A 27,443-nucleotide genomic window follows, 5' to 3' on the forward strand; every position below is an offset into this window, starting at 1 on the left:
AGTTTATTGTTGTAGCCAAAGGCCATGACAAACCTGCAGCAACAGTACTAATAAACAACACAGATCATATATACACCCATCATATAAGCCAACATCTATGATGTAAGAGAGAAGGTGATTTAAAACTAAACCTGTGAAGCACCACAATAATTCATAGTGGTTTTATCTAACTCTTTCCTTGATTTTTTTTGTTTTGTTTTCTGCAGCCAGTGCTGCACTCTGTATTAGAAAGCTATTGTCACTCAAAAGAAGCCAAACAATTTATGCTGGGTTTCACCTGCTTGCTTTTGTGAATAATGTTTTCAGAAAGTGATCTCTTGGATCTCTATTTGAGGAGCAGGCTAACAGATAATGAGTAATGTCTTCCACCTGAGGTTGACCACAAACACCACCTTGCGGGACCTTGTTGCAGTAGCTGTCCAAGTCCGTGGTGGCCATCCCTTTGAAATGCAGCTCAGTAAAGGCATTTCTTAAGGAAGCTGGTGAGTTTGATCAGATAACTAGCCGAAAAATGCTCTGCTCTCGGGAGTGGATAAAGGCAAAGGTAAAGGGAGCCCTGACCATTAGGTCCAGTCGCGGATGACTCTGGGGCTGCATTGCTCATCTCGCTTTATTGGCCAAGGGAGCCGGCATACAGCTTCCGGGTCATGTGGCCAGCATGACTAAGGCGCTTCTGGCGAACCAGAGCAGCGCACGGAAATGCCATTTACATTCCTGCCGGAGTGGTACCTATTTATCTACTTGCACTTTGATGTGCTTTTGAACTGCTAGGTGGGCAGGAGCAGGGACCAAGCAACGGGAGCTCACCCCGTCATTGCGGGGATTTGAACCACTGACCTTCTGATTGGCAAGTCCTAGGCTCTGGTTTAACCCACAGCGCCACCCACATCCCCAGAGGAAGCCTTATTTTATAGTAAATAAGACTGGTTGCCGTTCAGGTAAGTTGATCAATATACTGTTGATACAAGCAGTTGCCCAAATTGAGCACCAAATATATTGGATAAATATTTAACCGAATCAGAGGCAGGAATTGAGGTTTCCTGTGATGATCTCATTTCTTTTCTTTTTTTATATACATTTTTATTGATTTTTTAACGTATCAGTTCCAACTGTCATACAACATATCTTCACATCTTATACAGTATTTTTTACTTCTGTCAACACCTCTAATGATTTTTTGTTCTTTATCACTTCTTCTGAATTTCTTAATTTCCTATTACATTTAATTGTCCTTAACTAATACAGCGGTACCTCGGGTTACATGCGCTTCAGGTTACATATGCTTCAGGTTACAGACTCCGCTAACCCAGAAATAGCGCTTCAGGTAAGGACTTTGCTTCAGGATGAGAACAGAAATCGTGCTCCGGCGGCACGGCGGCAGCAGGAGGCCCCATTAGCTAAAGTGGTGCTTCAGGTTAAGAACAGTTTCAGGTTTAATTAGGAAAGCACTTTTTAATGTTTGGTCTAGATATCAGGATCTTTTGATAAGAAAAACACCGAAATGGATTTCACCAACTGAAGCGCAGACACAAAAAAAGCTTAATATGGAAAATAAGTGGTTGAGATACCCAGATTTATTGGTTGAAGACGGGGAGGGATTTATGTTAAAATCATTTGAACAAATCAAAGATAAATTGGCTTCAATATTACCAAATTAATGAATTATTTAAGATTGATAAGAAAAAAGGTTTTGCAATTGAAAAAACTAAACTGGAAATGGAGTTGTTAGATACTAATGTTAAAAATCTGTCTAAAATGTATAGTTTGTTATTGGAGTAGCATACAAAAGATGAGCAAGTAAAATTGGTTATGATTGATTGGGCACAAGATGTGGGACATAATATAATGATGGAGGACTGGGAGAGACTTTGGAAGAAAGGGGTTAAGTTTACTGCATGTACAATGTTAAAGGAAAATATTATGAAAATGATGCATAGGTGGTACTTAACCCCTGTTAAACTGGCGAAGATCTACCACAATTGTGATAATTTATGCTGGAAATGTAAAGAAAAGGAAGGTACTTTCTATCATATGTGGTGGACTTGCTCCAAGGTAAAAGACCTCTGGGAAAAAAATTATAATGAATTTTAAAAAATGATGAAATATACATTTATGAAGAAACCAGAAGCCTTTCTCCTTGGAATAATAGGTTCTGAACTGCCCAAAAAAGATGTAAAAGTATTTTTGTATGTCACAACTGCTACACGGATTTTATTAGCCAAAAAATGGAAAACACAAGAACTACCAACGGTAGAAGAATGGCAGATGAAAATGATGGAGTTTATGGAGCTGGCTTATCTCACCGGGAGAATCCGCGATCAGAAAGAAGAGGAACATCAAGAAGACTGGAAGAAATATAAAGATTATTTGAATAAATATTGTAATATTAAAGATATGTAACCACCTGAAAGAAACAATTAGGCCTAGGATTAAAATGGAATTAAATTTATAAATAAGAAAATGTACGATAAGGAAAGCTATGTAATATGATCAGGACTGTGATATGGTCTTTTGAAACTCTGATATTGGAAACTGCTACATATAATTACTAAGAAATTCGGATGGAAGAAATTCGAGGAAGTCAAATACCATGTTTATGAAGATGGATGGTACTTAATTTTAATTAATTAAGTGGTAATGCGTTGTATGTATCTTTTTTATTTTTTCTCTTTTTTCCTATTTTTTGTTTGTCTTTCAGATAATTCATATATTTTGTTCGTCTTTCAGATAATTCATATATTTACTCCAGTGTTCTAAGAATCTCTGATCCTGCAGGTTTCAAATCCTTCCTGTTAATTTATCTAGTTCTGCATAACTAGATGTGATGATCTCATTTCACTGAAATCCCAGGACACCAGTTCCCAGAATTTGTTTTCTCTCTGCTCCATTACTGCTAGTTCCAATTCCTGCCACTCGGTTTTTGTATTTTCAGCTTAATTGTTTTTCAGCAGACTCTTCTATTCCAACCTACATTTGATGGATTCACTGTGAGACCATTTCAGTCTTTTTACACCCTCTACTCACGTCACAGATTCGGTTGTATGTATGCATTTTATTAGAGCACACAGGGTCATTGATATTGGAATGTGGTCACTTTCTGGTCATTGTAACCCTTCAAAAGTGTTCACAAAAGTGACCATGGAATTTTATTCCAATACATGACTATGGCAGTGAGACTTTTATACACACAAAGATGGAAAGATTCATTTTTACCAACAATGGAAGAATGGTTGTTAATAATTGTTGGATATAGCTGAGATGGCAAAATTGACATGTTTAACCAAAGACACAGTTGCTGTTTACTAAAGGTTGGAAACTTCTTATAGACTTCTTGCATGAAAAAGGAAATGGTGGTTGGGTTTGAAGACTGAAGATAATGTTGGGTTATAGAAAATGGTTTTGTTAGGTGTAATAGTGGAGTGGTGAACTGAATAATGTTTACAAATAGTGGATAGATGAGGAATCAGAAGTTATTGATTTCCCTTTCTTCTTTTTCCAATCATCTCTTCTTTCTCTCTTTCTCCTCATTTCTCTATTTTCCTTTTATTACTTTTTTGTTGTTGCAGTTTGTGCTTATACCTAGGTTAACTTTTTACCTTTGACAAAAATATAATTAACAATAATTTATGTATAGCTTTTTCTAAATTCCAATAAATCTATTATTTAAAAAAGTGTTCACAAAAGTGAATAATGAATGAGAAATTATAATGCAGTTAATAGCACTTCCACTGTATTTGTTCAAATAAGAATACGGACCCTTAGCAATGCCTAGTGGTTAAGAGTGATAGACTCGTAATCTGGTGAACCAGGTTCGCTTCCCCGCTCCTCTACATGCAGCTGCTGGGTGACCTTGGGCCAGTCACACTTCTCTGAAGTCTCTCGGCCTCACTCACCTCACAGAGTGTTTGTTGTGGGGGAGGAAGGGAAAGGAGATTGTGAGCCGCTTTGAGACTCCTGAAGGAGAGTGATAAAGCGGGATATCAAATCCAAACTCTTCTTCTTCTTCTTCTCCCATGAAGGATATATTCCTTCACAAATTCCAACAATTTCAGGCCCTGTGCATTATATTTCTTGTTCAAAGAGCAAAGAGAGGTTAGGAAAATATCTTCCAAATCTAAGCTTAAAGGTAGCAAGAGACTCTCTGGCAGTTGCTTAACAGCTGGCCGACTAGAAGAGTTATAATCCTGTAAATTGGCGGCAGGGGAGCAAGCATTTTACAAACAGGGAGCCATTGAAGAAAATGCCCATTCTCTCATTGAGGAGCCACACGAAGAGGGGCTTCAGAGCAGAGCTGTCTTTCCCATAGGGCTTAGTGGTGTGTCGCACCAGGGTGCCAGCCTCTCAGGGGCGCCTCAGCAAGTGGAGCAGCAGCGCGGCTTTGCTGGTGGCCTTCCCTTTCCCTGCACACCCACCAGCTGCGCCCCACCAACCACAAGGCTGGTGGGCGTGCAGCTTCCCTCCCAAGCCTCTGCGGGGATCACTCTCCTTCCGAGGAGGCTTGGGAGGGAAGCTGTGCTCTCCTCCCGTGGAGGCTTGGGAGGGGCACATTTTCACTCCCAAGCCTCTGCGGGGATCGCTCTCCTGCAGCAGCATGGGGGAGAGTTGTGCCCCCCCATGGCTGGCAGTGAACAGCTACGGCCACCCCAACACTACCCATGATAATTTGGGGGTGCTGGGCAGATATTTGCACCCTGGCACCGCATCTGCTAAAGACGGCCTGAACACACACACACAAACATCCTCCTTTGACACTCAACCTTTCAAGCACTGGAGAGGTACTCTGAGCACCTTTCTTCCCTTTTGCTGTCATCAGCAGAACAAGCCTAACAACCACCAGGTTGGCTCATATGGAAAGAGGCAGTCCTGGAGGTATTGTGGTCCTGAGCCATTTAAGGCTTTGTAGGTCAATACCAGCACTTTGAGTTGGGCCTGGGAACCAATTAGCAGTCAGTACAATTGGGCCAGCATCAGGGTTATATGCTCAAGCCATTCTGCGCTGGTGAGTTCTGCACCAGCTGAAGTTTCCGAACCATCTTCAGAGGCAGTCTTACATAAAGCATTGCAGTAATCTAATTTAGGAGTTACCAGAGCATACAAGAATGTATAACTTGCTGTTAAAATGGAATACGCAGGATGAAACGGTTAAATCTGCTATGATTAAATGGGCACAAGATGTTGGTCATAACATTATGTTTGCGGACTGGGAACAGTTGTGGACCACCGGTATGAAATTTACGGCATGTAATGCCTTAAGAGAGAATATTATGAAAATGATATACAGGTGGTACATGACACCAGTCAAGCTTGCAAAAATATATCATCTGCCCGATAATAAATGTTGGAAATGTAAAGAAAATGAAGGTACATTCTTTCACCTTTGGTGGACGTGCCCAAAGATTAAGGCTTTCTGGGAGATGATCTATAATGAAATGAAAAAGGTATTTAAATATACCTTCTTGAAGAAACCAGAGGCCTTTCTCCTGGGCATAGTTGGCCAATTGGTGCCAAAGAAGGACAGAACTTTCTTTATGTACGCAACAACAGCAGCAAGAATACTGATTGCAAAGTATTGGAAGACACAAGATTTACCCACCCTGGAAGAGTGGCAGATGAAGGTGATGGACTATATGGAATTGGCGGAAATGACTGGCAGAATCCGAGACCTGGGAGAAGAGTTGGTGGAAGAAGACTGGAAGAAATTTAAAGACTATCTGCAGAAACACTGTAAAATTAATGAATGTTAAAATGATGTTGGATTGAAAATAAGTGGCATTAGCAACAAAGTTAACAAGAGTATGCAAAATTGAACTGATAATGGATGAAAATATAGAGTTATAATATGTTAAGATATAGAGTTAAGACAAACGAAAGAGGGTAAGGATTTGCTGATTTGATTATTTAAATGGGGATACAAAAAGGGGAGGTGTGAGGAGGCCAAGGAAATAAGATAATGAGTTAGGGTTACAAAAATGGATTTGTTTACTCTTCTTTTTCTTATTTTATGTATTTTTCTATGTTTCTTTTATTGTATTTCTTTCTTTTTATATGATTTTTTAAATTTATGTTTTTGTAAAACTTCAATAAATATCTTTAATAAAAAAAAATAGGAGTTACCAGAGCATAGATGAAAGTAGACTGTCCCTGTCAAGGTAAGGGTGCACCTGGGCCACCAGCAGAAGCTGATGGAAAGCAGGCCACGTTGCGGAGGCCACCTGAGATCCAGGAGTACCATGGGCATAGCCAGGATTTTTTTGGAGGGGGCAGGCCTTTTGTTGTTGGGGGGAGGGCAGAACCTCAGTTTGCTATGGCTACGTCCATGAGTACCACCGCTAAGCGACATACCTGCTCCTTCAGACGGAGTGTAACGCCATCGAGAGCAGGCCACCTCACAGCCTATCCAGGTGAAACCAAACGCATCCTTGCCTTCTCTTAGCAGCAGCAGCACACCCACCTAGCCTTTGGCTTCCCTAGACGCTGCAATAGTTTGCCCCCCGCCCCGGCGCGTCCCACTCTGTCTGCCCTCCCACCCTCGGGGGATTCCACCAAGGACCAGGCGCTGTTCCAGCGCCATCTGCTCGACGGCGCGCGCGCTGCGCAGCCTCCTGCCTCCAGTCCCCGGGCGGAGGAGTTGCCGCTCATCGCCGCAGCAAGTAGACCCGGTTGGAGGAGGAAGAAGGCGGGAGGGAGGGAAAAGAGGCAGCGGCTGGCTGGACGGACGGACGGACCCACGAACAGGGTGGCTGTTGCTTGTCGCCGGCGCCTGCCCAGCTCAGAGAGACTGCCATCGCCATGAGCGAAACAGCCGACGCCCGCGACTACGTCTCCCGCCGGGAGATCCCGCAGCTTTTTGAGGTGAGCCAGCCACTTGGATCGCCTGTGCGCTCCTTCTCTGCTGGTCTCCTTTCGGGGTGGCGTTCCCGGGGTAGCCTTGCCACCTGTTTGCCATGTGCGCGGTCGCAGCTGAAGAAGAGCGCGTCCACCACCTCCTCCTCTGAGCATGCACAAAACACCCCTTTGCCTCGTGGTCGGGACAGGAGGGAGGCGGGCGGGCAGCTCGCCCGGTTCTCCGCTGATTTGAACGCCAGGGCTGGGTCCCCTGGAATCTGGCCACAAAAGGTAGACCTGTCGGGGGCTCAACTGAGGGCAGTGTTCAGGAAGGCTTGTTTCCGCACCCTGACAAATGATAGCCCCCAAATTAAGTCCCCGCTGGCGAGTTAAAAATTGGGAGGGAAGATTGTGCCCCATAAGCATGTCCAGAGCAACTCATTCCTCATGTTAGCCGTCATCCCTGTTTTGTAATGGGCTAAGATCTGGGAAAGCAGAGTTCAAATCTTTTCTTGGCCAGCCATGAAACTTCCAGAGTGAGCTTTTGCCAGTCGCAGCCTCTCAGCCTATTCTACCCACAGCATAGCTGTCAACTTTCCCCTTTTCTTGCGAGGAATCCTATTCGGAATAAGGGAATTTCCCTCAGAGAAAGGGAAACGTTGACAGCTATGCCCCACAGGGAGGTTGTTGTGACAATAAAATGGGGAGGTTGGTAACCACGTAAACCACCCTGAGGTCCTGGGAGGGGGTGGGGGATATAAATGTAATAAATAAAAAGGCCCAGGAGTGATGTGTCCCATGTATTAATATGAAGAACAAGCAAGTATCTTAGCATGTGCCAAGTGCTAACGCTCCACCATGCATTTGAGGTTACAACACGGCGGCTTCTGGGTCAAGAGAACCTAGCGTGAGTCACTTCTGAGAAATCATTGAGCAGCATGGAAAATTCCCTTTGGCAGAGGAGAGTGAGGGATAATGCCCCACCCCCATGCCCTCAGGTGTTTGTTTCTTGACCACCTTTGCATGGAGAAGAAATGTGCCTGCTTGATGCCTCGACAGCTTAGCAACCTAGCTGGCATTAACCTGTATTGATTGCTAAATGAATTGACTCAATTATTGCCCTCTTGAAAGGGAGCCTATGTGATCAAGCTGTTAAGCTGCCATTATTGTGAGACCCAGGGAGCTGTTTTTAATAAACAAGACACAAATCAACGTCCAGAGGGAAGTATCTTTGTTGTGGGGAACTTTCTCCATATGGCTGGTTTTGCATTTGGCTCCTTGTCACAGTCAATCAGGTCCCCGCAGAGCCAGTAATTAAAGCGGAAATGTGAGGCTCCAATCCAAAACACAATTCCCAGGGGTGTAAGCACAGCTGAGGAACTTACAGAATGCTTTTCTTATACAGTGGTACCTGTATATACACTTCAGGGTACAGACTCCACTAACCCAGAAATAAGAACTTTGCTTCAGGATGAGAACAGAAATTGTGCGGCGTGGTGGCAGCGGGAGGCCCCATTAGCTAAAGTGGTGCTTCAGGTTAAGAACAGTTTCAGGTTAAGAACGGACCTCCAGAACGAATTAAGTACTTAACCCGAGGTACCACCATATGTGTTGACTTGCACAAGTGCTGGTGCCCCATTAAAAAAATTCCCATAGCATTTAATAGGGAAAGACATTAGCTTTGCATGCAGGAGGTCCAAAGTTTAACCCCTGGCATCTCCAGGTAGGGCAGGGGAAAACCTTTGTCTAAAGTCCTTTTGATTTCAAAGGGGCTTACTCTCAGGTATAGGACTGCAGCCTTGCTTATTGCGGCTAGCAGCCACTGACAAATCCCATTCTGCAAATGTATCAAATCCCCTTGTGAAGCCGCAAGCCAATTCACATCCTGGGGCAACAGATTTTACAATGCAGGATTGGTGCCAGCATATTGCTCTGCTTTCCTTTGGACCACCTCAGTGAAGCCAAGAGGAAGGTCTTGCCATCTGGGTCTTGCCTAAGTCCACACACACTGCCCAGGGAGGCCACTTTAGTGCTGCCAACACAGTGGCTTGACTTCACTTGGAGGCACACTCCATTGTCTCTCACGACAGACGGATGACGACAACAACAGCAACAACAACAATGGGGAACTTTTTTTCAATCTGAGGGCCTTGTTGTCTTCTTCTGATGGGTAGAGGGCACAGGCCAGTGGTGGAAGGGCCAGAGACAAGAGTTGGCAGAGCAAGGAATGTAAATATTACGTTAGGCTTCTTTTCACACAATCTCACAACCAGGGGCGTAGGAAGGGGTGTGCTGGGTGTGTGGTCCGCCCCGGGTGTCATGCCTAAGGGGGTGACAAAATGGCACACCACGGGGAGGGGCACTTACTGCCGGGCCAGACCTGCAGTGCGCCCGAGCCACGAGTCTCTCCTGCGAGTGACACGGTGACTTGGGCCCCCGTGCTGCCCAAAATGGCAGCGTGGGGCTTGCATCCGCCAGGCGGACTCTGTGGGCGGATCGCCACCCCACCCCCATGGGCAGATCGCCCCGCCCTCACCACCCTGGGTTACGGAGCAGCTAGCTAAACCCCTGATCACAGCACCCTGCTCTGCCATACATCCAGGCAAGCATTCAACAACTCCTAAGAGGGAGCAGTCTTGAGTATAGCTGGGGAGAGTCTGTAGCATGGGGGATATCTCAAGGGCCAAACAAAAAGACTTTGGCCCCTGGATCTCAGGTTCCCTCCTCCAATGCCCCTGTTATAATGGATGATATGATTATGTATCCCCCTTTCCACTGCTCTGTAGTAGTTCAAGGTGTGTTTACACCATTGTAGCATCCCAACACAGTAACTGTCTCCATGGCTAAGCCCTGGATTCCTCTTTCCCAGACACACCTCTTACCAGAGCATACAAAGTGAGGGACGGGACCATTTTATTCTGAGGCAAGGGTGAGGAACCTTTTTTCTGTAGAGAACTACATTCCCATCCACCCCTGCAGGGGTAAAACAGCAAAAGGAACCATAAGTTTTTGGCTCTGTTCTTTTTTCCACATTAATTAGTCTGTGTCATTTAAATAAGCTACATACATTCATATTTCAATATGGCTTGGAACATGTACTTAAATGCAACTTCCGTCATTAATTATGGGTTGCAAACTGTATTTAAATGCATGTTAAATACATTTAATGTGGGACAGTGGTTAAGAGTGTCACACTAGGACCCGGGAGAGACCAGAGTTTGAACCCCCACTTGGCCATGAAGCTCACTGAGTACAATCATGGGCAAGTCACTGCCTTTCAACCTAACCTACCTCACAGGGTTGTTGTAGGGTTTAAATGAGGAGGGAGAGCACCATGTGTGCCACCTTGAGCTCCTAGGAGAAAACATGGGACATAAATGCAATAAAATAATAATAACTAAAAATATTTTATCATAAGACGTAGTTTTAATTTCAAGTTGGTTCAAGATGATAAACATCAGATACAGTAGAGGCTTTGGTAATACAGCGCCCTGAGCAAGGACAAAAATTGGCACCCCCCCAAAAAAAATATTTCCTTTCTCCCCACAATAATTTATTTTGGTACTGTTACTTTTTTAATGGACATCCTTGGTAGGTACCCATATAAATAGAGGTGGTATTATTATTATTAATAGTAGTATCAGCATCATTTTGTGCCCCCTCAGCTTCACACCCTGTGCAAGAGAACCACCCAGCACCTCCAGCGCTGACATAGGGTTAGCAAGACAGCCCCAGCAGAGAAAAAACACAGTATGTGTGGACCTAGACTGTGCCAGTTATTTATTTATTTATATTCCAGTACATGCATTTATAAATGTAATTTATCCTTAAAAAAGAAAGAAAGGTATATTGGTACCTCTCCCCCCCCCTTTTTTATTTGGCGCTGAAATCAGCATTGCAAAATCTGGAGAAGTGGGAAAGCCAAAGGATAAGTATACTCCAATCTTCAATCTGTGAATTAGGCTGCAACCCAAACTCCATCCACAGATTTGTATGACTTTATGGAGTGGCCGGGCTGCTGCCACATCCGCAGACACATGGTGGCTGTGGCAGAAGTGGGGAAACACAGGGATCGGGTCTTGATCAGGCCCAGCGCCGTCACACAGCAATGGTGGGGCCAACTCAGGATCCGATGGATCTCTTTGGGCGCTTCCACTGGCCACTGCTGGGGAGAATCCTGCCTGTTTGGTATGCAGATGGGGAACTCTGCACTCACTGTGGCCTCACCCCATCAGTAGCAGCTGGTGGGAGGCCTGCTTAGCTGGCACAGCTGGGAGGGGGAACACTACGGGTGTGTTGGATTGCCCTGTTCATTTGGAACATGCACATTGGGTCAGTTTGTTTACAAAAGTATATGCAATTGTCCACTATTCCTACCTGCACACATATTTTGGAATCATAAATCTACAGCCTTGATTTTGATTTTTTAAGATTTTTTTTTTGAATGACCAGTTGCAACTCACTTCAGTTCATTTCAAAGAATCACAACCTCCACAAATAATAATAATAATAATAATAATAATAATAATAATAATATATTATTTATTCCCCTCCCATCTGGCTGGGCTTCCCCAGCCACTCTGGGCGACTTTCAACAAAATATTAAAATACAGTAATGCATCAAACATTAAAAGCTTCTCTAAACAGGGCTGCCTTCAGATGTCATCTAAAAGTCTGGTAGTTGTTGTTCTCTTTGACATCTGATGGGAGGGTGTTCCACAGGGTGGGTGCCACTACCAAGAAGGCCCTCTGCCTGGTTCTCTGTAACTTGGCTTCTCGCAGCGAGGGAACCGCCAGAAGGCCCTCGGCGCTGGACCTCAGTGTCCGGGTAGAATGATGGGGGTGGAGACGCTCCTTCAGATATACCGGACCGAGGCTGTTTAGGGATTTATCTGTTGTTGCAGTGCAATGCAGAAGACATCTAATTAAAGAGCATTGGAAAACATTGACCTGCCCACTTTTGCCCTCTACTGGCATGTCGCCTTTGGAAGGTTGCATGGAAGGGAACATCAGCATGGTGCTCTCTGAGTGTGGTTGGACTCCATCTCCCATCAGCCCCAGCTGCTATGGCCAGAGGTCAGGAATGGTGGGAGCTGGAAGCCTGCAGCATCTGGAGGGCACCAGGTTGGAGGCCCTGATGTACACCATTCTGAGCTCACGGTGGGGCCAGAGGCACAAGTGGGAGGAGCAATGGAGGTGACCCTTATGGCAGAGCCTCCATTCCAGCTACGCTAAAGTCAGAATCATAGAACTGTAGAGCTGGAAGAGACCACGAGGGTCATCTAGTCCAACCCCCTGCAATGCAGGAATCTTTTGCCCAACATGGGGCTCAAACCCAAACTCCTGAGATTGTGCGTCTCAGGCTCTGCCAACTGAGCTACCCCAGCTCAGAGGTTTCTGCACACACCTCTCTCCACCCAGAAAAGCCTAGAGGCATTACCACAATTCAAGGACAATTTCCAGCCGGACAAAAGCACTTGAGGAGAGTGCCAATGAGAAGGGTGGTCTGGGGAGAGTTCTGAGAGCCACGCAGAGTCCTCTGGAGGGCCACATCTGGGCTCAGAGAAGTCTCTGTCCCTGGTGCTCATGAATATCCAAACAAGCTGACGGTTGCTCCTAGAGATAACAGACCTGAAAATAATCTATTCTCCTGTCCCCGCCCCCGGGGTTTCCTGTTCCTACTGAGCCAAAATCTGTTGGTGTCACATTTGCAAATGATTCCCAACCCAATATCAGCAGTTTTACAGTGGGACTTCTCCTTTGGAACTCCCTTGGTTTTCAAATCTGTTGCAAAACATCCATGGAGAATGTAATGCTCTCGCTTCTTCACCCACATACGCAGCTTCTGAGTGTTATTACTGTTAATGTTTGATTTCTGACTGCTATATAAAGGGTAGCCAAACCAGACACTGATCAATGTAACAAGATTCCATTTGGCACCACAGTGTTGGTGCTGAGCTTTAAAGCCCTAAATGGCCTCGGCCCAATATACCTGAAGGAGCGTCTCCACCCCCATCGCTCAGCCTGGACATGGTGGTCCTCCTCAGAGAATCCTCTGGTGGTTCCTTCATTGTGAGAAGCAAAGTTACAGGGAACCAGACAGAGGGCCTTCTCGGTAGTGGCACCCGCCCTGTAGAACACCCTCCCATCAGATGTCAAGGAGATAAAGAACTATACAACTTTTAGAAGACATCTGAAGGCAGCCCTGTATCAGGTAGTTTTATTATGTTTTTATTTTATTATGTTTTTATATCATGGGTAGGCAAACTAAGGCCGTGGCCAGATCCAGCCTAATAGCTTTCTAAATCCGGCCTGCGAATGGTCCAGGAATCAGCATGTTTTTACATGAGTAGAATGTGTGCTTTTATTTAAAATGCATCTCTGGGTTATTTGTGGGGCATAGGAATTCGTTTATTTCCCCCCCCGATATATAGTCTGGGCCCCCACAATGTCTGAGGAACAGTGGACCAGCCCCCTGCTGAAAAAGTTTGCTGACCCCTGTGGAATCCCCTCCCCAGAGAGGTGCACCTGGTATCTTCATTGTTATCTTTCATCAGATGCTTTTTAAGGTTTAACATTTTACCATGTCTTTATGTATGCTGGAAGCCATCCAGAGTGGCAACCCAGTCAGAGATGGGCAGGGTAAACAATAATAATAATAATAATAATAATAATAATAATAATAATAATAATAATACTTAAGACACACCACTTTACCTAGGATAAGAGGAATATTGTCGTTTTATATTGTGACCTGCCTAGACCCTAAGGACAAATGGGTGGGTAAGTCGACTTCCTGGGAGGAAGTTTAGGTTGTGGGGACTAAGTCATTTAGGGCTTTAAACACTTACGTGAGCACTTGAACTGGGCCTGGAAATGAATTGGCAATCAGTGCTGCTGTTTTAGACCAGGGGTTTTGTGAGTTCTAAATGGAGTGAGTTGTAATTGTGACTTTCTCGTTTGCTTCACCTGCTTGAGCCAGGTGAATGTGATGTGGGAGTGACTGGGCAGCTAGTGCTACTAGCCCCTATGCCATAACTTTCTGCTATGACTTGGAGCTGGTGAGGTCAAAATATAGATCTGGGAAGAGCATTGAGACTTGGCCATGTACTCCCCCACCCCTTCTGAAATACAGATAATTTTAACCTGTGCTTTCCTCCCCCACTTCTGCTTCTCCACAGAGCATGTTAACGGGCCTCATGTACTACCGACCAGAAGACCCGGTTAGTTATCTGGAGCACTGCTTGCAGAAAGTCCGGGAGCTGGGTGGACCCAAGATGGTGCAATGGGATACATTCATCACTCAGGAACGACGGGCCATGCACAGCAATGGCAGCAGTGGGCAAGGCAAGAAAACCTTCTTCTGCACAGGTTTGGATGCCCCCTCATTGAACGGCATGTTTAAGAGCTTAGGTCAGAAGTCACCAACCTTTGTGGGCACATTTGAATTTTTGATGCGTGCTGTGGGTGCCACCCTGAATTGGTGTTTCTCTCCCCTTTCCCTGGATCCTCCTACTGAAGGGGAAGGAAGAAGGTGCAAGTGTGCTTTCTCTCTCTCAATCTCTCTTTGCTTCTCTAAAGCATCTAGCTAAAAGTCTGATCCAGTAGGATTTATCTGAGCCTTAAACAGGAACACAGGAAGCTGCCTTATGCAGAGTTGGACCAATGGTCCATTTAATCTGCACTGATGGGCAGTGGATCTCCAGGACCTCAGAGGAGATCTTTCTCAACCGTACCTGGAAATGCCAGTGGGGACTGAACCTGGGACTTTGTATGCAAAGCGTGTGTTCTACCACTGAGTTGTGGCCCTTTTCGTATAAAGCTGGAGGAAGTGGAAAAGAGCATCTCTTGCAACTTCATCCAACTTCAACAGTGGCTGGGGGTAGAATTCAGAGGCTCCATGGGCACCTGGGGAAGGCACCTCAAGGACACCAGTGAACCCATGGATTCCATGTTGGCAACCCCTGTAATTTGCAATGACATTCTGATTTATTTTTATCCTTGCAGGACTAGGCTTGGCACCATACAACCAGTACCAGCACCTACCACCCATTGAAAGCCAGTTCTCCATTGAGAGTGACTCGGATATGACAGAATTCACAGGCCTGATCCAAGAATATGATGTATTTGTCCCTGGTCAACCTCGTCCTAAGATCATATTTGTAATAGGTGAGAAGTTAACTGGGATGAGGAAGAATGGTTCTTCGGTGGGAAGAGGGGCAAATGCTTGCTTGGAGACTTGGGTAAATTCTTTTATCTACTTGCACTGGTGTGCTTTTGAACTGCTACATTGGCAGAAACTCAGACAGAGCAATGGGAGTTCACCACTGTCAAGCAGATTTGAACCGACGACCTTCTGATCGGCAAGCCCAAGAGGCTCAGTGGTTTAGACCACAGTGCGACCCGTGTCCCTAATGGACTGTACCGCCACAGGGTACAAGGAGAGGAGTGTGTATATATGTGTGTGCGTATATGGTGGGAACAGTCATTAATATGCAGATGATACCCAGCTCTACCTCTCTTTTAAATCGGAACCAGTGAGGGCAGTGAAGGTCCTGTGTGAGTGTTTGGAGGCGGTTGGAGGATGGATGGTGGCTAACAGATTGAAGTTGAATCCTGACAAGACACAAGTACTGTTCTTGGGGGACAGGGGGTGGGCTGGTGTGGAGGACTCCCTGGTCCTGAATGTAACTGTGCCTCTGAAGGACCAGGTGTGCAGCCTGAGAGTCATTTTGGACTCACAACTGTCCATGGAGGTGCAGGTCAATTCTGTGTCCAGGGCAGCTGTCTACCAGCTCCATTTGGTACACAGGCTGAGACCCTACCTGCCTGTGGACTGTCTTGCCAGAGTGGTGCATGCTCTGGTTATCTCCCACTTGGACTACTGCCATGCGCTCTAAGTGGGGCTACCTTTGAAGGTGACTTGGAAACTGCAAATAATCCAGAATGCGGTAGCTAGACTGGTGACTGGGAGTGGCCGCCGGGACCATATAACACCGGTCTGAGAGACCTGCATTGGCTCCCAGTAAGTTTCCGAGCACAATTCAAAGTGTTGGTGCTGACCTTTAAAGCCCTAAATGGCCTCAGTGCTGTATACCTGAAGGAGTGTCTCCACCCCCATCTTTCATCCCAAACAGCTCCATCTCCGAGGGCCTTTTGGCAGTTCCCTCACTGCGAGACATGAGGTTACAGGGAACCAGGCAGAGGGCCTTCTCAGTAATGGCGTCTGCCCTGTGGAACTCCCTCCCATCAGATGTCAAGGAAATAAGCAACTATCCTACTTTAAAAAGACATCTGAAGGCAGCCCTGTTTAGGGAAGTTTTTAATGTTTAATGTTTAATGCTGTATTGTGTCTTTAAGATTTGATTGGGAGCCGCCCAGAGTGGCTTGGGAAACCCAGTCAGATGGGTGGGGTATAAATTATTATTATTATTATTATTATTATTATTATTATTATTATTATTATTTCTCCAGAGGAGCCTTCTCCAATGTTGGATCTCCAAATGTTGTTGCACCACGTACCTCACCCTCCTCAGCCAGCATTGCTAGAGATTAGGAGTGTTGGAAGTTATAGTCCAACAACATATAAGGACCCAGAGTTGGGGAAGTCTGTTCTAAAGCTTAGACCCATTTGTGGTTATTTTGGTGCACTTGATCAATTTCTTGGCTGCCCTGGAAGACCTGCCTTGTAGGCCTTTTTCCACCTGGCCTGGGGGGGGGGTCATTTTGGCCCTGACTGACTCCAGCTGCAAAAGCTGCGGTTGCTGAACAGGCTCATGGTCTGGGTTATTGCTTAGGGGGATATGTTTTTGTTTTGTTTTTTGCTGCTGTTACTGATTTTACTTTCTGTATATTTATTTTTAGATCTCATGTGGATATGGTTCCATTTGGTTGTGTACTTTGTGATGTGTTTTGGTTGTTATTGTTTATGGTTACAGCACCTGAAAAGGTTCTCTACTCCTTGCTCTGCATTCATTGCTCAGCTGTCTTTTTGGATTGCAGGGGGCCCTGGGAGTGGGAAGGGGACTCAGAGCAATAGGATTGCCTCCCATTTTGGATTCACCTGCATCTCCGTTGGTGAGATCCTGCGCAAGCAGATGATTCATCATGCCAACAGCGACAGGAAGTGGGAGCTGATCGCCAAGATCATCGCCAATGGGGAGCTGGCCCCACCGGTAAGAATGATTGGCTTTCAGAATTTTAGCAACCAAGGTTGTTTCAAGACTTTCAGAGGTGGATTCAAGTCACTGAAATGTATAGGATAAGCAGCTGACTAACAGGAAGACATACAGATCAGGATGAATTCAGGGTGAATGCTCATCACTGTATAATTGCCCCACAAATCACAAATCAGAACTAACACTGAAGTCAAGACCAGACATAAGTGTAAGCTTTCTATAAGCAAATTAGGATGAATCTTCTATAAGTTTTGGAAAGTGCTTTGTCCATCTGGTTGTCCATCTGTTCTTGAGATATCAATCACCAACTTGGCACAGGGGTTCCTGAGCTGGGGGGCAGCAGTCTTCCTCGATGTTTAGATGCCAGCCACCATTTTGAATCAAGATGGTGGACCAAACTGTCATTTTGACCTGACTAAGTCCATTTTTGGCATAGGTTTGGCCATAGGCACCAAGTCCCAGGGCCCTGGGTGCCATGGCTTCCATAAAGTGTGGCATGGCCACGTGTGCATGCTGCGGGGCTTGGGCACAGTACATCATCACGCCCCCGGCATGTGTGCGCTACTTCGCCATACCCCGCTACGTGCATGAGTGAAGTTGGCACACTGGGGATGTGATGATGTAGAGCACGTCCCCAGTGGTAATGCATGGCCCCAGGCACCTGCAGTCACAAGCTGGCACCAGTAGGCTTGACTTTCTCTAAAGATAATAATTAAACTTGCTTGGAAGGGTGGAAGGGAAGATGGTGTCTTTTCCCTTTACCACCTCTTGTGAGAAAGAGGATTTTTTGGGGGTAGAATTTATCTCCCTCCCATTGCAATTGCTGGAGCAGCAGCAGGAAAGGAAATGAGTGGATGAGGGAGAAGGAAGGGCTTTGGAGGTGAGAAGGCAGATTTGCATTCTTTTCTGGCTCAGATTAAAAACTTTAGTCTGTGATGCTCAGTGTGTAATTGACTGGAACACTGGGAGTCACCGAGATTCATCTGTTTCCCAGCCAGGGCTTACAGAAACTTGGCAACTTCGCCGTTTTAAAAAGGTGCTCACTTTTTGTTATTTTCCTGTTCATCTTGCTTACCCACAAGCAAGGAGCTGAGAGCCTCAGCCTTCCCAGTGATGCCTCTCTTTGCCTTTCAGGAAACAACAATCGAGGAGCTGAAGCAACAATTTATAAAGCAGCCAGATGCGAAAGGCTTTGTGGTGGATGGCTTCCCCCGAGACATTGGCCAGGTGTTAACATTTGAGGAGCAGGTAGGAGACAAACCAGGCAGAGTGAAAGAAACTCTGGAAAGCCATAGCCAGTCATTGCAAATGATACTATGGACCAAAGTGGAGGAAAACAAAGAGAAGGGAAAAACTGGGAACAAGGATGAAACCAGTGTCAATTTGTAGTGCTCCAGACATACCATGGGCAGCGAAGAGGGTGAGAGGATGGCCGCCATGTTTAAAGCCTGACACTTGTCTCCCTTCTCTGGCAGATCGGCTCCCCAGATCTTGTCATCTTCCTGGCCTGCCCCAGCCAGAAGCTCCGGCAGAGGCTAGAGAAGCGTGCCCAGGAGCAAGGCCGCCTGGACGACAACCCCCATGCCATTGGGCGCAGGCTGGAGACATTCAAGCAGAATGTGCCACTGATAGTGAAGTATTACCAGGAAAAGGGAACCATTGTCCGGGTAAGGACCTTCCTGAACTGAGTTGGTTGGGATGCTCTAAGGCGTTGGGAAAGAGAATTTGCTTTCATCAGGACTGGAGACAGAGCAGAAATTAATTTCAGTTGGCATTTGAAGGCGAGCTGAACTAACTCACACTTTCTGAAGCAATACGCAAACTGCAGCACAGACATCCTTCAAAATTTGCACTTTTCTGAATTTTTCAATGCACTTCCTCCAGCCAAGTAATGCATACAAAAATACATATACTAGTATAAAGCATGCATAAAATGCATATATTGATGGAAATAATGTACAAAATCCACTATACAAGGGAAGATTTCTTTGCAGAAATGTTTTATTAGAGAAAATAGCATACCAAAAAAAATATTCATTACATTTGTATACCATCCTTCATCCAAAGCTCACAGGTGATTCACAACATAAAAATACAAAACAAGAACACAAAATACATAATAAAACAAAAACAAGCCCAAAACATTCATTCTCCCCAAAACACATTTTGGAGGCCATGGAATTGGCCGAATGCCTGGTTATAGAGAAACATTCTTGCCTGGCACATAAAGATATGTAAAGAAGGTGCAAGCCAAACTTTGCGGAGCAGAGCATTCCACAGACTGTAGAAAAGGCCCCTTCTCATCTTGCCACCCTCTGAACCTCTCGGAAGAGGCACATGAAGAAGGGCCTCAGAAGATGATCTCAGGGTCTGGGTAGGTTCATATGGAGAGAGGTAATTGACACTGAGCCATTTAATGCTTTATAGGTCAAAACCAGCACTTTGAATTGGGCCTGGGAACTAAGTGGCAGTGAGTGCAGTTGGGCCAGGATTGGCATTATACGCCCAAAACATCTTGTCCTGGTGGACAACTTGGCTGCTGAAGTTTCTGAACCATCTTCATATGCAGCCCTACATACAACACATTGCAGTCATCTAGCCTAGAGGTTACCAGAGCAAAGATGACAGTAGTTGGGTTAAACCTGTCCAGATGGGGGCATAGCTGGGCCACCAGCCAAAGATGAATGGAGGCACTCTGCACCCTGAGGCCACCTGACAGTGAAGGATCTAGGAGTACCTATTTCTTCAGAGAGAGTGTAACCCCATCAAGAGCAGGCGATCTCCCAGCCATCCGGTCTAGGGAACCACACACCAACAGTGCCTCAAGTCTTATCTGAATTGTGTGTCAGTCTGTTGACTCTAATCCAGTCCATTACCAATGCAACGCAAAGGCTGATGTCTAAAAGGCTGCACTAAAAAGCTGATAAATTTTCATGGGGCCTTGTTTTTCAAAACCATTGCAAACTGATGAGGAAACATGGAGAACTGAACTTAAGGTTGGAAAAATGAGAAACTGAGAGGAGGCTTTTTCACATGTTATGATTTGTACAGTTTAGCTATTGTTTACATAGGGATATAGAATATTAAACTCTATTGTGGAACCTGTGAACACCCACAGAGAAAGAGGGAGAGAGTAGGATGGGGGGCAGAGTGAGGAGAGAAGCAGAAACAGGCTACAGATCTAAGAAGCAGCAATTCCTACTGTGTGCAAGAAATGGATGAATGTCTGTGCTGGGAAGAGGCATTTCCTCGAGACAGCAGGGAAAGTATCTTCTTAGATCATGGATAGGCAAATCTGCAGCCCTCTAGACTAGATGTTATTAGACTCCCATCCACCCGTGCCACCATGGCCAATAGACAGGGATGATGGGAGATGTAGTCCAGCTCCACTGGAGGGCAGCCGCTGTGATCAAAGGTGGCATCACACATCTATGCCCTGTCAGAAGCAGCTGGCCTAGACATACCGTATTTTTCCGTCTATAAGACACCCCCATGTATAAGGCGGCCCCTATTTTTGGGGACTCAGGTTTAAGAAAAGGGGGGGATGTATCTGTGCATAAGACACCCCCTAATTTTTGACATTATTTTTAAGGGAAAAAACCTAGCCTTATACATGGAAAAATATGGTATCTTTGGCCTGATCCGTTAAGGCACACCTCGCTTCATCATGATGGGGGCCTCTCAAAGTGAACACAGTAGGCCCTGCGCTCCTCCTTTATAACCAGCCTGAGAAAGATTTAACAGCACCTCCCTCCCCCTGCTTTCCCTTTCCAGTTTGCTGCGGACAGAGAGGAGGAGGAGATTTTTGCAGACATTGGCTCCTATGTTCAGCAGCGGCTGCACCTGGAAAGGATGGAGTTTCCAGGTGAGAGCAGGGGGGGCACCTGTTTGCATCAGGGTGGGGGTCTGAAAGGTAAGGAGAACAGCACTCTGCAAAAAAAAAAGCTCAAGTCAAGCCTGTGATTGCATGGTTGCCTTAGGGGGCAGAGCTTCCTTCTATCCAGGGCTTGCCCCCCCCCTGGATACTCCCAGGTGGGAGAGGTGCTTTCAAGAGGAGCCAGGACTAGAACCGGCAATCCTTGGCTCTCTGCGTACCTGTCGTGTCTGGTGAGCAATTATTATGGTGGCTTGGAGCCTCATCCCAGACAGTGAAGTATAACTCAGGGTCTGGAGTCATCACACTCACCCTGGCTGGTCATTAGTTGCCCAGGACTGGGAGGATTGAAAAGACTCCCAGTTTGGGACTTGGTGACTCTGGTGGTTGCTCAGCTTGGATCTGGCCCTGGACGTCACCTGTCTATGCCTCCGTCCTGGCAGCAGGAGCCCACGATTCTACAAAACGTTCTGCTGGCAAGGAGGGCAACAATCGTAAACCTGCGGCTAATATTTGGAAAGCTGAATTTTCAATGGGAGAGTAAGTGCACAAACCCAATTGCCGGGAGAGGAAATTACAAAACTGAAGTGAAAGGGGACCATTAGCCAAAATGCCCCTTTGCTGCTCATGTGTCTGCTCCATTCATTAATGAAGGCATAGGGAGTGACGGGGAGGCAGGAAGAGACGGGCCTAATTTTTTATATCGGAAGAGTAAAGGGTGAAAAAACCTCCCTTCCAGTATCAGAACGAAACTGAGCGCAAAGGAATAAAACAGGGAAGGTAGGTGAAAAGTGCCAGGGGCAATAGAGAAAAGTGATAGGAGAAAGAGTTACACCTTAAGAGCCCGCTGGATGAGGCCAGTAACCCAACATCCTCTTCTCACAGTGGCCAAGCAGATGCCTCAATGGGAAGCCTGCAAACAGGATCTGGCCACAAGAGCAAGTCTCCCCTCTTGCTGCTTCCAGCAGTTGGTGTTTGGGAACATTGGTGCCTCCACCTGTAATAATAATAATAATAATAATAATAATAATAATAATAATAATAATTTTTATTTATACCCCGCCCTCCCCAGCCAAGGCCGGGCTCAGGGCAGCTAACAAGCAATAATAAAAACAAGTTGAATGAATATAACTTAAAAACAAGATTAAAATACAACATTAAAATATTGAAACATTAAAATATTAAAATGCAGCCTCATCACAGGAGGAGAAAGGAAAAAGGAAAAAGAAAGAGGGGGAGGGAATCAAACTGATTCTAAGCCAAAGGCCAGGCAGAACAACTCTGTCTTACAGGCCCTGCGGAAAGAAATCAGATCCCGCACGGCCCTGGTCTCATGAGGCAGAGCGTTCCACCAGGCCGGAGCCAGTGTTGAAAAGGCCCTGGCTCTGGTTGAAGCCAATCTAACTTCCTTAGGGCCTGGGACCACTAGGGTGTTGCTATTTATGGACCTTGAGGCTCTCCGTGGGGCATACCGGGAGAGGCGGTCCCGTAGGTACGAGGGTCCTAGGCCGTGAAGGGGCAGAGGCAGAGCTGTGGCCTTCAGCTGTAGCCTTTAACAGCCTCCCCTCCATGCACCTAGGCAGGGCAGTCATGCCCATGAAATTAACAGAGAGATGCCTCTCATCACCTCTAGTTTGTCCCTGAGTTCTGGTGTGGGTGGGGGAGACAACATCATCAGAGAACCTGCAGGAGGGTGGGAGATGAGAGGAGATTGACCCTAATTTATAATCTCATCCCCACAATAACCTGGTGAGGTAGATTAGGCTGAGAGGCAGTGACTGGCCCAAGTTCATCCAATGAGCTTCATGACCACGTGAGGGATTTGAACCCTGGTCTCCCAGGTCCTGGGATGCGGGTGGCGCTGTGGGTTAAACCACAGAACCTAGGACTTGCCGATCAGAAGGTTGGCAGTTTGAATCCCTGCAACAGGGTGAGCTCCTGCTGCTCCGTCCCAGCTCCTGCCAACCTAGCAGTTCGAAATCACGTCAAAGTGCAAGTAGATAAATAGGTACCGCTCCGGAGGGAAGGTAAATGGCGTTTCCGTGCGCTGCTCTGGTTCGCCAGAAGCGGCTTAGTCATGCTGGCCACATGACCCAGAAGCTGTATGCCAGCTCCCTTGGCCTATAGAGCGAGATGAGCGCCGCAACGCCAGAGTCGTCCACGACTAGACCTAATGGTCAGGGGTCCCTTTACCTTTTACCTCCCAGGTACCTCCCTTGTACATGGGCGTAGCCAGTATTTTTTTGGGGGGGCAGAACCTCAGATTTGTACTGATTTGTATTGATTTGGGGGGGGGCAACCACCCATCCCCTTGGCTACTGCCCATGCACACGTAGGCTGAGAATGAGTTGATTTGCAGTGAGTAGGGAGTCTACTATAAATGTTTGCCTAATTTTACTCCAGCTGCAGAGTTTAGATATTTTCCTAGCTCTAAACACAGTGTCCACTCTGGATGCCCGTTGCTGGGAATGGCAACGGGGTGGCGCTGCTGTGCTTCTGTGCCCTGCTTGCGGTCTTCCCCAGAGGAATTTGGTCGGCCATTTGGAAACAGGATGATGAACCAACAGAACCGTTGGCCTGATCCAACAGGGCTCTTCTCATGTGAAGCTTCAGGTTGCCTGGGGACAATGGTGGACATCTTTCAAAGACTAGCTCTACAAAGCCCCATGTAGCTTTTTGCTTTCCAGTATCCCAAAACGATGGCAGCTGAGACTGAGACTTGCTTTTACCACTTGGGAGGATTCTGTCAGCACCCTGGTGTGTTGTGTTACTCCCCCTGCCACCCACCACCACATGGAACCTTCCGGGCATCTTTTGTTTCCTGTTTTCTGTCTCTTGATTCAGAGTCTCCGCTGCTGGCGTCGTTGGACAATCTGTTTAGCCCCAGCCAAGACTCTCCGAAGGAAGAACAGAACTGGGGGCAGGTAAGGTTGCAGCAGTGGCATGTCATAGGCCTGGGCTCTTGGCAGAAAGCCTCCCAACTTGCTTCCAGAACTGAGGCTGGATTGGAGCCCCACTTCCTCTTTTCTGGGTCAAAAACAGGAACGGGAAGGGATGGGAAGCGGGACTTCACAACTGGAAAACAGGAGAGTCAGTGGCCCAGGAGGTCAAAAACTGGCAATGGTCAACTACTGGCTGACAGTTAACCCCTGTCCATTAAGCAGAAAGTAAAGTACTGGATGCAACAGGAGGCTGCTTTTATTTTATTTTGCTCGGTTTGCTTGCTTGCAGGATTTATATATTTATTTATTTTTAATAAATTTTTATTGATTTTACAACATATATTAAAACACAATACAACTAACAATTAACGACACATAAACAAACAAACATATAAACACATATAATTTCTTAACCTCTCTTTCTTGAACCTTGTTTCAACGACTTCCCCATACCTCCCTTTTCTGCATCCCTGTTTTAAACTTTTCCAGCAACCCCTAATTTCAATACTTGTAATTCAGTTTCTAATCTTTTTCCTCTTACCCAATTATTTATCACTGCAATTCTGTTTTACATTACCCATGACATTTTAGCACTCATTAATTTTACAACAGTTCTTAAGATAAACTTTAAATTTCTTCCAATCTTCTTCCACCGTCTCTTTCCCTTGGTCACGGATTCTGCCAGTCATCTCAGCCAGTCCCATATAGTCAATCACCTTCGTCTGCCACTTGCAGGATTTATATACCACTTTTCAGGTGGACCTTGACAAAGTGGTTTACATAAGATTACTCTTATTTTTGGGAGGTGGGGGATGAGTTTCAAAAGAATGGGAAAGACAACATGCTTGTTTAGAAAAAGCTATTACTGCTGCTTCTCCCCTCAGGGCAAGATGGTCCTTCAAATACCCCTGTGGAGCAGGGAGGGGAGTTGTATCCAGTGTTAGTCCTACTCAGAGTAGACCCATTTAATTTGCCTGTTAGCCATCCATCCATTTTGAGCAATGGTTAACCCATTAGCCCATCTAGTTCACAGTTTTCCAGGGTTTCAGATGGGGGGTGTTCCCAGTCCCACCTGGAGGTGCCAAGGATTGAGGACCTTGGTGAAGTGTTGCCTGGTGATTGGTGCCTTTGCCCCATTGCTTCTTGAAACATTTCCCTGATCCTTTTTGTGTGGGGACCTGATTTACTATGCTCTCCTCTTCCATAAGACCCAGCTCCTATGGCTGCCTACATTGCACCCATTGGTCCATTTAGCCTCATACTACCTGCTCTGATGGCAGCAGCTTTCTGAGGTTTACCCCCAGCCTCACCTGGAAATGTCAGTAATTGAACCCCTGACCTTCGCCATGCAAAGAGTAAACTCCTACCACTGAGCTACAGCCCTTCCCCTCATAATGGTTTCCATCTTTCATCATCTGACCCCTGACAAAGGTGTATGGGGCTGATGGAAACTGATTTCAACCTCATTTGGAGGATCCTAGTTTACAAACTGTGTGGGGCAGCTTTGAGAGACTTGTGGCCCCCTGGACTGCAGGTCCCATCGTCCCTGACCATTGGTCATGCTGGCTGGGACCAGTAGGAGGTGGAGTCCAACAATATCTGGAAGGCCATAGGTTCGCCATCCCTGCACTAGTACTATAAGAAGCTGCCTTTGAGGAGTTCATTTGTTCAGACAGCCTTTACCAGACTGACATCTTCCCAGGGTCCCATCTTCCTCCGTCCCCTCCTACCTTTGCTACTCTGGGCTCACAAGTGGGAAAAACAACAAATACTGCATGCAACGCTGGGGCTCCACCTCTGACCCATGAAATGTCTAGCCCAGGACACTGTGTGCTGATCAACAGTGGCTCTCTTTGCTGGCTCTGGTGTGTAAGATTTCCAGCCCCCACTCCAAACAGGAGGTGTTGGGGATTGAACCTGGGCCCTTCTGTATACAAAGCAGGTGTCCTGCTACTGAGATATGGCTCTTTTTCCTCCACCACCAGCAGTGTCTTCCCAGAAGCAGCCAGGCCACATGCCCTTCACTCCTTCATTTACATTCCTTTACTTTCCATTATCCCTCGCTCCTCTTAGCCCCCCCCCCCCCCGCATCTGCATAATGTAGTTTGGAAGGGCAAATCTGTCCATTTTGGTTTCTGGGTTGGATGGGAGAACCTGTGAACTCTGGTTTCTCATTTTTCCCAATCTTAATTCCTGTTCTCCACATTAAGTTTCTGTTGTTGTTTGTTTGTTTGTTTGAAAAAGACCTTTCCTCATTAGCATTTTGGTGCTAATTTCTCCTAAGATAAAGATTTTTGATCACAGTTTTGCAGACCATACATTTTTCATGTGCCTATTCCTCATATAATGCTTTTTTTTTTTTTGCAAGCTACTTTTCACTAAGATAAACCCATTTCGACAGTTATATGAAGTTTTATGCACATGACTTGGCAGTTGGAAAGCCACCTGTCAGTTACCTGACATCATAATGGCATCAGGCAACTGACAGGTGGGATGTTCCACTCACCTGTCAAAGTTAGCGCAAGGAGGTCGGGGCAGGTAGCAAAAAAGGCTCCCTTACCCGTAACATAAAATAGTTATAAAGATTGTCAATAAAACCAAACAAATCGAAGTGTAAATAAAGATCCAGGATCTCTAGTGAAGAGGATCTCAGACAGCATTCTTTTTTAAAAAAGACAACACCCCAAAGCCCAGACAGATATAATAACACATTAATTTGATAAAGGCTCCCCCACCCCATACCTTTCTTGTCATTGTGATGACATAGAAAACTCAGGGAGAGCTTCGCTTCCTTATCTGCTTTTCCCTTTCGCTATCCTGCACCTTCTTGCGGTTTCCTTGCCACTCTTTTTGTGTGCCCCCCCCATAGCTGTCAACTTCCAGATTTGAAAATAAGGGATCAGCAGCCTCGAAAATAAGGGATCAGCAGCCTCACCTGTTCTGGGGACAGTCTACGGGATATCTAACAATCCGGGATAGCAGCGGGAAGTGGCGCTGGAATAAGGAAATTTCCCGCAAAAAAGGGGAAGATTGACAGCTATGCCCCCCCCCCCACCCATGATCCCCATAGCATTTCTATGCAGCTCAGGTCTCCGGGCATCGGGTGTCCTCCGTCGCCAACCGTGTCAGGCAGCGAGAGTGTCCCCCCCCCCGCTCCCAGCATGCCACGCGCCTGGCAGCCGTGTATATAGAGTGGTAAAAATAGCTGGATATCCCATGCAGGGGCAGGCTTCTGGCGAGAAAGAGCCCTCGTCTTCCTCGACCCCCTTTCTTGTCCCCCTGCACCCCAGCGCTGAGAGGTACGTATGGATCTTTTGTTGGGGCAGGGCTTCTAGGGGAAAGGACACACCGCCACACACACACACACACGCACGCATCCGCTTAATGCAGCCAGGGAAAGCACGCTGCAATTCTTGTTTTTATTATTTTCATTCATTGGGTACCAGCCGGCAGAACGAGGAAGCAGGACAGATATTTTCATTATGTTGCTCATGGTCTCTGTCGTCGTCGTAGTAAGGGATTCAGTAGAAAGGTGCAACCCTGGCTTGGCTGCTAAGTCCCCTTTGCAGCTCAGTGTGCTTGCAGACAAGTAACAATGGAACAATGCAGTGCTGTGCGCTTTTC

The 27,443-nt window shown here is 46.2% G+C and overlaps 1 protein-coding gene across 6 annotated transcripts in view; it reads left to right on the top strand.

Moving 5' to 3' along the window:
- The first annotated feature begins 6,409 nt into the window (after nucleotides 1-6,409).
- AK1 (adenylate kinase 1) overlaps nucleotides 6,410-27,443 on the top strand; it is a 64,628-nt gene continuing 43,594 nt past the window's right edge. Inside the window, exons 1-8 of one of the 6 annotated variants that reach the window (XM_083597336.1) lie at nucleotides 6,410-6,852; nucleotides 14,007-14,196; nucleotides 14,833-14,994; nucleotides 16,828-17,000; nucleotides 18,138-18,251; nucleotides 18,479-18,670; nucleotides 20,778-20,868; nucleotides 23,722-23,801. In XM_083597336.1, coding sequence (XP_083453462.1) covers nucleotides 6,790-6,852; nucleotides 14,007-14,196; nucleotides 14,833-14,994; nucleotides 16,828-17,000; nucleotides 18,138-18,251; nucleotides 18,479-18,670; nucleotides 20,778-20,868; nucleotides 23,722-23,801 — 1,065 coding nt within the window. In that variant the 5' untranslated portion in view covers nucleotides 6,410-6,789. Of the gene's footprint in view, nucleotides 6,853-14,006; nucleotides 14,197-14,832; nucleotides 14,995-16,827; nucleotides 17,001-18,137; nucleotides 18,252-18,478; nucleotides 18,671-20,777; nucleotides 20,869-23,721; nucleotides 23,802-26,977; nucleotides 27,119-27,443 lie in introns of those variants that run through there. The other 5 variants (XM_083597338.1, XM_083597337.1, XM_083597339.1 and 2 more) reach the window with 5 other exon arrangements.

Source organism: Podarcis filfolensis, assembly GCF_964270895.1.
Source record: "Podarcis filfolensis genome assembly, chromosome: Z".
Lineage (NCBI taxonomy): Eukaryota > Metazoa > Chordata > Lepidosauria > Squamata > Lacertidae > Podarcis > Podarcis filfolensis.